This window comes from Marmota monax, unplaced genomic scaffold, assembly GCF_021218885.2.
Source record: "Marmota monax isolate L192 unplaced genomic scaffold, Marmota_monax_Labrador192_F-V1.1 WCK01_AAM20220418_F8-fsc00099, whole genome shotgun sequence".
In the NCBI taxonomy this organism is placed as follows: domain Eukaryota; kingdom Metazoa; phylum Chordata; class Mammalia; order Rodentia; family Sciuridae; genus Marmota; species Marmota monax.
In genome coordinates, this window is record NW_026692126.1 from 1990013 (window position 1) to 1999713 (window position 9701).

A 9701-nucleotide genomic window follows, 5' to 3' on the forward strand; every position below is an offset into this window, starting at 1 on the left:
ATACCTTTATTTTTATGTGGTGCTGAGGATTGAACCCAGTGCCTCACACAGGAGAGGTGAGTGCTCTACCACTGAGTCACAACCTTAGCACCAGATCCTCATTTCTTTTTAATTTCTATTTTGAGACAGGGTCTCCCTAAATTGCTGAGACTGGCCTCAGCTTGTTATCCTTCTGCCTCAGCCTCCTGACTAGCTGGAATTACAGGTGAGCACCATTGCGCCAGCTCCCCAGTGACGAATGATCATGAAACACATTTTTTTCATGTTCTTATTTGCTATCTTCTTTGGAGAACTGTCTATCCAAATCCTTTGCCTATTTTTCAGGGTAAAGGCGGAACACTGGGGATGAACCTAGGGGCACTCTACCCTTGAGCTACTCCCCCAGATCCCACATTTTATTTGGAGGCAGGGTCTCACTAAGTTGCTGAGGCTTGTCTGGAACTTGTGACCCCCTTTCCTCATCATTCCCTTGTACCTTTCCTATGTCACTCACACAGGCTAGAAGGAAATGGCTTCATGACTTTAATTTTTTCATACTTTTAATGATGTATCACCGTCTCTGATGAGCTTTTCCTTCTTGGCCTTTTCTTCCCAGAGGTAGATGTGCCTGATCATGAGGCCACCATCCTGTTTGGCTTTGGCCACCAGCCTCACACAGTTCACTTGGTGTCCCATGCTTTTCGGAACTATCTCCTGAGACAGCTGCCCCTCCACCAGATGGCCCAGCACGAAAAATGAGGCACAGTACTGAGGCATCCCCTCAGGGTCGTAGCCCAGCTCCACCTGCCCCTTCTTCAGGGTGTACTTTCCCTCCATGATGGAGCCTGTCATCACCTGCACTTTTCTCAGGTTCGATGGATGGTTCAAGATCACGGTCAAGTGGTCCCCTACATTAACATCGTGCGTCCAGAAGTAGGACTCATCCAGAGTGTAGGCCTCCCAGGGGAAGTGGACATTAGAAACTGTCATATCTGTGAAAACGGCAGCAGGGGGGTTGTCGGGACCAAAAGGGTCGGTTTCCCGATCGAGCGTGGCCTTTTGGTTGTCATCAAAGGTGGGGTGGGACATCCTGTAATAGAAGAGAAATGGTCTGCAGATGATTGATTTCTCCTGGACCATAAGGGTGCGGAAATGAAGGAGCAGTTTGTCAAGGGGTTTCTCCTGGTGGAAGAGGAGCAGGAAATGGGCCAGCAGTGGGAGGTCCTTGCTGTGGAAGAGTTTGCCAAGGAAGCCTATGTCCGAGAACTCCAGTATCACCTGGACTTGACTTCATGGAGGCCACCTGTGAATGGATTTGGGTGACAAAGTTGGGGGAACAAAAGACATTGTCCTCGATTAACAGGAAGTAAGTAGAGAGATTTGTGGCAAAGCTCATGAGGAAGGCATGATCCACATTCTGCTTGGAGTACAATTCCTCACGACTGGCCTCATTCTGGGTGCCATTCACAGAGGGATAGACATCAGATGGAGCGTGGATCAGTAGCAACTGCCCGGCCAAGATCTGTGGACTGAAGAGTCTTGAAATTTGGGCAATGGTTTCTTTGAGCCAGAGGAGGTCAGAATCTGCCAGGTGGACCAGTACAGTGAGGTGTTTCTCCTCCTCTGGAGAGGAGGCTTGGTACAGGGAGACCAATGTGTACAGGAGGCCATTAGGAGTCCATTGTGATGCTGAGGAGATCCCCACTGTGAGCCATGCTAAGGAGAGGTAAAATAGGGACAATTATCAGTGTACAAGTGGTAGTGAGGGTTGTCAAAAGAAGTGACCCGGCTATCCCTCTCCTCTATCTATACCCAAAGGACTTAAAAACAGCATACTACAGGGACACAGCCACATCAATATTTATAGCAGTACAATTCACAATAGCTAAATTGTGGAACCAACCTAGATGCCCTTCAATAGATGAATGGATAAAAAAAAATGTGGCATTTATACATAATGGAATATTACTCAGCAGTAAAAGAGAATAAAATCATGGCATTTGCAGGTAAATGGATGGAGTTAGAGAAGATAATGCTAAGTGAAGTTAGCCAATCCCAAATAACCAAATGCCAAATGTTTTCTCTGATATAAGGAGGCTGATTCATAGTGGGATAGGGAGAGGGAGCATGGGAGCAATAGAGGAACTCTATTGCTCATGAGAAAGGGGTAGGAGGGGAAAGAAGGGGGCATGGGGTCATTAATGAGGGTGAAATGTGATGGACATTATTATCCAAAGTACATGTATAAAGACACGAATTGGTGTGAATATACTTTATATACAACCAGATATGAAAAATTGAGCTCTAGGGCTGGGGATGTAGCTCAAGCGGTAGCGCGCTCGCCTGGCATGCATGCGGCCTGGGTTCGATCCTCAGCACCACATACAAACAAAGATGTTATGTCTGCCGAAAACTTAAAAATAAATATTAAAAAAAAAAATTCTCTCTCTCTCTCTCAAAAAAAATTGAGCTCTATATATAATAAGAATTATAATGCATTCTGCTGTTATATATAAATAATAAATAAATAATAAATAAATAAATAAATAAAGTGCAGATGGGGATGTCATTGAGGACCTTCTCTCTTCTCTATCCTATTTCTCATCTTTTTTTTCCTTTGGTAGAGGTGATGTTTATATCATGACTACTCAAAGTGCGGTTCTTAGTCCAGAAATGTGGGCCTCATCTACAAGTTTATTAGACACACAGAATCTTATTTATATACTTATTTTGTAGTTCAAGGGATTGAACCCAGGGGTACTCTACCACTGACCTACATTCCCAGTCTTTTTTGTTGTTGTTGTTACTGGGGATCAAACCCAGGGGCATGCAACCACTGAGCCACATCCCCAGCCCTTTTTTGTATTTTATTTAGAGACAGGGTCTCCCTGAGTTGCTTAGGGCCTCACTAAGTTGCTGAGGCTGGATTTGAACTCAAGATTCTCCTGCCTCAGCCTCCTGAGCCTCTGGGATTACAGGCATGTGTCACTGTGCCTGGCTCCCTAGTCCTTTTAATCTTTTGAGACAGGGTCTCACTGACTTGCCCAAGCAGGCATTGAACTTGCAATCCTGCCTCAGCCTCTGGAGTAGCTGGGATTACAGGCAAGCACCATCGTGCCAAGCTAGACATCCAGAATCTTGCCCTTTACCTCAGAATTTGCATTTTAACAATAACACCAGGGCTGGGGCTGGGGCTCAGTGGTAGCGCACTTGCCTGGCATATGTGAGGCACTGGGTTCGATTCTCAGCACCATGTATAAATAAATAAAGGTCTATCATCAATTAAAAAAAATTTAAAAAATATTTTTAAAAAATAATACAACCAGATGACATATACACATGAGAGTACTAAGCTAAGTGATGCTAAGTCCCTAAGGGTTCCTCTGAATCATTAAACCTTAAAGTTTGAGACATATGGTTTATGTGCTCAATAAATAATAGATATTATTATAGTTATTATGATTTGTTTTGTTTTTTTACCCAGTTCATCTTCTCAAAAGTCTCATTTGAAGACAGTGTATTAGAAAAAGGATTTTCTCTAGAAATCAGGAGCCCAAAGTTCTTGTCCCAGTTGTGCCACCGACTGTGGTCTTCAACAAGTCCTTTCACCTGTATGTTTAGTTCTAAATCCATAAAGCCAAGGGACTTGGACTATGTGATTCTTAGACACACACTAGCCCCCTCCTCCTTTTTCATGGTACTGGGATTGAACCCAGGGACACTCTACCATTAAGCTATAACCCCCATCCCTTTTTTTGCTTTTTATTTTGAGATAGCATCTTGCTAACATGGGCAAGTTGACCTTGAACTTGTGATCCTCCTGCCTCAGCCTCCTGAGTTGCAGGGATTATAGGCATGTGCCACTATGCCAGGTTAAGACCCCTTCTGATCCAAATGTTCTCTTATCCAATGATTGCACCACCTTCTTATAAATATTTTATCTTTTTCTCTCCAGTGATTCCAACTTTTTTTCACAGTTATGAATTTTATTATTTTTCTACCTAAGCATATAGATAACCTCAACCTCAATTCATTTCTTTTTAATACTTCATACTTTTTTTTTTTTTTTGGTACTGGGATTGAACCAAGGGGTGCTTTACCACTGAGTTACAACCCTGGCCTTTTTATTTTTCATTTTGAGACAGTCTCACTAGGTTGTTTAGAGCTTCACTAAATTGCTAAGACTAGTCTTAAACTTGCGATCCTCCTGCCTCAGCCTCTGGAGTTTCTGGAATTACAGCCATGCACCACTGCATAGAGCCACATAGTCATTCATTCCTAGGTTATCAGTCATAATTGCAAACTCAAATATTAAGTTCCATAAAATAAGGAGACTCATGCTCCTCGATGTTTACCTAATATAAACAGGTACACTCTTGAAGATGAGAGTAAATACAGTGTAATGTTCAGTAATGTTTTATGTGATTGACATATTTATTCTATATTTATTTATCTTTTCCTTCTTCTCATACTCCTGATAGGTAAATGCCTTGGGGAGTGGGGAGAGAATTGTCTGCCAGATTGAAATACTCCTGCCTTTTCTCCTCCTCTCACTTCCTTCCTCCCTACCTCCCCTACGTTCCTACTTCCTGGTACCATCCTTCCCCTCCTCAACACTCACTCTTTCTTTTGCGCTGGATTTTTTCCAGATATTTGAAGGTGATGGTTTGCCAGTCTTCTAGTGGTCTCTGGGTCTTACGGCTGCTACTGGTCTCCTGGGGCATCGACAAAGGCAAAGCATACACCTCTTTTCTTTAAGAAAAGAAAATGTACCCCCCTTCCAGGGGTGACCCATAAGCTTTTCTAGGGAAAGTGGTGGAGTGGGCCACCTTCTCCAGCATATTTTCGGGATGTCCCAGTCATGAGTCAAAGGATACAGGGCCCAAGCGGTTTTCATTCCCTCTTTAAAAAATACATGCAGCTTCTTTAGGAACTAATGGGCCCAGATCCATACCCCAATTCTCTTTGGAGCTCCCTGTTCTCTGGTGGAAAGGTATAGGGAAAAGGAAAGCCCAGGTGCTTTGGGGAATCTGCTTGTCCTTGTTGACAGCCACAGTTTAGTCAGAATGACCCTGGCATTTTGCTAGAGGGAATGATTGAAAGGTGACCCTGCTCTCAGGATTAGGGCGGATCCTGCTGGGATTAGGGCGGATCCTGCTGCCTCGGTCCCCGCCCGCTACTTTGGAGTTCTGGTTGAGTTCTCCTTTTTTTTTTTTTTTTGTCTATTATTCATTTTTTTCTTTTTTTTTTTTTTATTTTTTATTTTATTTTTTTTATTGTTGGTTGTTCTAAACATTACATAGTTCTTGATATATCATCTTTCACACTTTGCTTCAAGTGGGTTATGAACTCCCATTTTTAGCCCATATACAGATTGCAGAATCACATCAATTACACATCCATTGATTTACATATTGCCATACTAGTGACTGTCATGTTCTGCTACCTTTCCTATCCTCTACTATCCCCCCTCCCCTCCCCTCCCCACCCCTCTTCTCTCTCTACCCCCTCTATTGACCTTCATTTCTCCCCCTTGTATTATTTTTCCCTTTCCCCTCATTTCCTCTTGTATGTTCTTTTGTATAACCCTGAGGGTCTCCTTCCATTTCCATGCAATTTCCCTTTTCTCTCCCTTTCCCTCCCACCTCTCATCTCTGTTTAATGTTAATCTTCTTCTCATGCTCTTCGCCCTTGAGTTGTTGAGTTCTCGAGGGAGCCCGGAGCCTGGTGGAGGGAGTGTGTTCCCGGGAAGTGTGGGTAGAGTGCCAGTGAGAGTTTGGGAATAAAGAGTTGCTGTTTGAACCTACAAGGCTTTATGGCGGCTCGGTTATTGTGTGCCCAGCCAGACTGCGGCAGTCCTCACTATTGCCAAACTACATCCCCAATTCCCAAACTGAGAGCAAGGGTTGCTACTTGGCCCTTAATAGTCACCATCTTTTGGTCATCTTCAATTTCCCTAGGGATTTTCAAAATGAAGAAGAGCCACAGGATCCCCACTGAGGTTAGGAAGCATCGCCTGGTGGAGCCCAACATTGTACCTGCTGCGTTGGGATGTGGGTCCTGTAACAAAAAGTCCACATGTTAAAAAAAAAAAAAAATGTCAACATGTAAAACTGGAGGACTCTTCCCCTCCTGCCCATGCCTAGATCTTCCCTTCTATCCTTCCAGAAGGCTCCTGGCTTGTCTGCCCTACCCCCCAAATTCTGGCCTACCTCATGATCATCCTTAACTTCTGTCCAAATGCACTCTCTTATCTGATCTAGAAATCTACATGGAGAGAATACAGCTTTATTTGCTGCCTCATGAAGGAAGATCACACAGGGCTTGGTGGGGCACACCTGTAATCCCAGCGACTTAGGAGGATCCCAAGTTTAAGGCCAGTCTCAGCAACTTAGTGAGACCCTGTCTCAAAATAAAAAATAAAAAGGGCTGGAGATGTGTCTCAGTGGTAGAGTGCCCTGAATTCAATCTCCAATATTGAAAGAAAAAATAATACAACAGGAAAGGTGACCTGTCCTGTGATGATGTTTGCTTTGCTAACTTCACTTCATCCATTTGTTGGGAGATGATAAAGGCTTTCTGGGTCTTTACAGATGTGGCACTGAAGCCCAGACAACACTTTTTAAAACAAAAATAAAACTATTTATTAAAATAGTTAAAATTGAAGTGTTGCTCAATCCTATGCCAAAATAGTGCTTTTCTTGCTTTATTTTTAAGAAAAAAGACACCCTTAATTAAATCCAATCTTTAATCTTCCAGAACTTGATTAAAACTTGATTCTGTTAACTTAGAGTAAAAAAATTTTTTCATGAGCCTTGGGTTATTCAGGCCACCTCAGCCTCAAAAGTACTTCTATGCTGCCCTCTTCCTCTTTAGTGTCTTTTCTGAAGTGAGAATGTGTTTCTCTGATGGCTTCTGGATTATCAGAGGAAAGGCTTTAATATACCTCATCACCCCTCTCATTTTTTTCCCCTGCATGCTCAATACACAAAAGAAACTGTAATCAGTGATTTCTATGCCCCACAGACCATACTATTCTCTGATGTCCCCCATTTTGAGGGAAGCCTCCCACTTTAGTATTTTGGTGGAGGTTAACAAGTTTCTCTCCTTTAACCATGTAGTTTTTTTTTTTTTTTTTTTTGAGAATTTTTTAATATTTACTTTTTAGTTTTCAGCGGACACAACATCTTTGTTTGTATGTGGTGCTGAGGATCGAACCCAGGCCGCACGCATGCCAGGCGAGCGCGCTACCGCTTGAGCCACATCCCCAGCCCCTAACCATGTAGTTTTTAAATTAGAGTTATAAAATAGTACTTACAGAGTGATGAGCTATAAAAATAATACATGTAGTCGTAGGCTTTACAGAAAGCTGTTCTTACCTGAATTCCTTTAGTAAAGACTTTTTGTAGCCCAGGTGACTCAGATACAAACTTTCATGGGAAAGAACGGGACTTCTCTAGACCATGAACACATGCACAGAGAGAATAAGAAGGCTTTACAATGTCAGTTAAAGGATTTCACCCCCACAGACATAGCTGTGTCCCCCTTCTGTCCTGCTTGCCATGTTGACCAGTCACATGGGAGGATTGCTCTCACTGGGCCCCACGGGGATAACAGACTTCTGGAAGGTGGAGTAGAGAAAGAATAAGAGGAGCAGGGGTGATGAGGGTCAGTCACTGTGAGTAAAGAACAGAGGGTGAGGCTGAGCACAGCCATCTGGGGTCTCCACAGGTTTCCACCCCTGAGCTCAGCTCCCTCTGTGATGCTACTCTTGTGTCCCTGCCACCTACTCCCTAGCATCACAGGGACGCATGCACAGGACTTACATGTGAGAAGATTATCCTTCATAATTGGGAGCTATTCGTTTGCTTTCACGGTCAAGATCAGCTGCAGTAGGACTGTATCTTTTTGCGGGGAGGGGATTGAACTCAGGGGCAAGCGACCACTGAGCCACCTCCCCAGCCCTATTTTGTATTTTATTTAGAGACAGGGTCTCACTGAGTTGCTTAGTGCCTCACTTTTGCTGAGGCTGGTTTGATCCTCCTGCCTCAGCCTCCCAAGGCCCTGGGATTACAGACGTGCACCACCATGCCCGGCTAGTACTGTATCTTTCAACAGAGAAAATAGGAGAGAGACTCGCCAACGCTGCCCTCCCCATGTCCTCTGTTTCCTTGCTGCTCTGCCATATTCCCTCCTTCTCTGCCATTGGCTCCACAGACATATTGGCCTGGACTTCCAATCCCTCAACCTCAAGCTCTTTGCATTTATCCTTTCTCTTTTGGATGACCCCTTTGTCCGCTCTAGTGAACCACTCCCACCACTATGGAAAGAAGATTTATCTCCCAATGGGGGGCAGGGGAGACAAAAAGCAAAATGCCTCCCTGAATTCATGTTCTCAAGTTCTGTCCCATGGCTCTGAAACTCTATTCCTAAAAGCCCTTGAAAGTGTTGCCTTTCTTGATTTGCCCACTTCCTTTCACCTTCTGTCTCATCCCACGCAACCTCCCTGCAGCCTTGACATGCTGACCACTGCCTCCGCCTTGAAACATTTTCTCTCTTCACCCACTCTTGCTGCACTGGACCTTTCTTCCCAGTTTCCTTTCTGCCTCATCCTCTTTCGAACCTGCCAGTGTAGACGGGTCCCAGGGCTCTGTCCTTGGCTCTCTTCATACACACTCTCCCTGGGCGATTTTACCCAGGTGCCATATAAGTGTCTGTAGCTCAGTGGCTGTCTGTGTATATCAGGTAACTCCCAAAACTTTTTTTTAATTAATTGATTTATTTTAATTAGGTATATATGACAGCAGAATGCATTCTAATTCATCATACACAATTGCATCACAACTTTACTTTTCTATGGTTGTACATGATGTAGCGTCACACTACACATGCAGTCACACATGTACCTAGGGTAATGGTGTCCATCTCACTCGACCCTTTTTAATATTTTATTAGAGACAAGGTCTTGCTGAGTTGCCTAGGGCCTCGCTAAGTTGCTGAGGCTGGCTTTGAACTTGTGATTCTTCTGCCTCAGCCTCCCTAGTTGCTGGGATTACAGGTGTGCACCACCGTGCCTGGCATTCTCAACTGTTATCTCCAGCCCTGACTCCTATTGTGACCCCCATTCTGAGCTCCAATTTGATTATCCATTTGTGTGAATAAAAAGAATAATACTAACAATAATAATAAAATAATAAACATTTGTATGAGTAAGAGGTATTTCAACATTTTTTTTGTGTGTATAAACTTGGAATCAAAGAGGTATCTCAAGTTTAACAAAACCAAAATAAAACTATAGATTCTGCTTACTTCCTGAGTCATTGACCCAGTTTCCCTCTTTTTAGTAAACAGCACCACCATGTACCTGATTACTCAGAAAAAAAAAAAGTCTAGGAGTTATCCTTAATGCCTCTCTCTTCTTAGCATCCCATATTCAATCTATTTAGACCTGTTACCATTTTCCCAAAATTTGACCCTTTCAGCATCACCTCCTGCCTGGGCTATTGCAACCACTTTCTAATTGGTCTCTCACCTCCACCCTTGTTCTCTTGTAATCCATCCTGTACACGACTGATGGTCTGAGATCTTTAAAAATTTGAAATCAGCAGGCTCAGTGGCATCTAAAATATAAGCCCCTGAAGCATAGGGACTTTGTTTTATTCAACGCTATAACTAGCACTTGGAATTATACTGGTCATAGTACAATCATGCTCAACAGTTCT

At 43.4% G+C, this 9701-nt stretch overlaps 1 protein-coding gene across 1 annotated transcript; it reads right to left on the bottom strand.

Moving 5' to 3' along the window:
- Positions 1-531: 531 nt before the first annotated feature.
- Positions 532-4703, bottom strand: LOC124105586 (alpha-1,3-mannosyl-glycoprotein 4-beta-N-acetylglucosaminyltransferase-like protein MGAT4E). The gene is given in 3 exon segments (XM_046462804.1): positions 532-1258; positions 1260-1695; positions 4601-4703. Coding segments are annotated over 3 exon segments (1266 nt in total).
- Positions 4704-9701: the final 4998 nt, after the last annotated feature.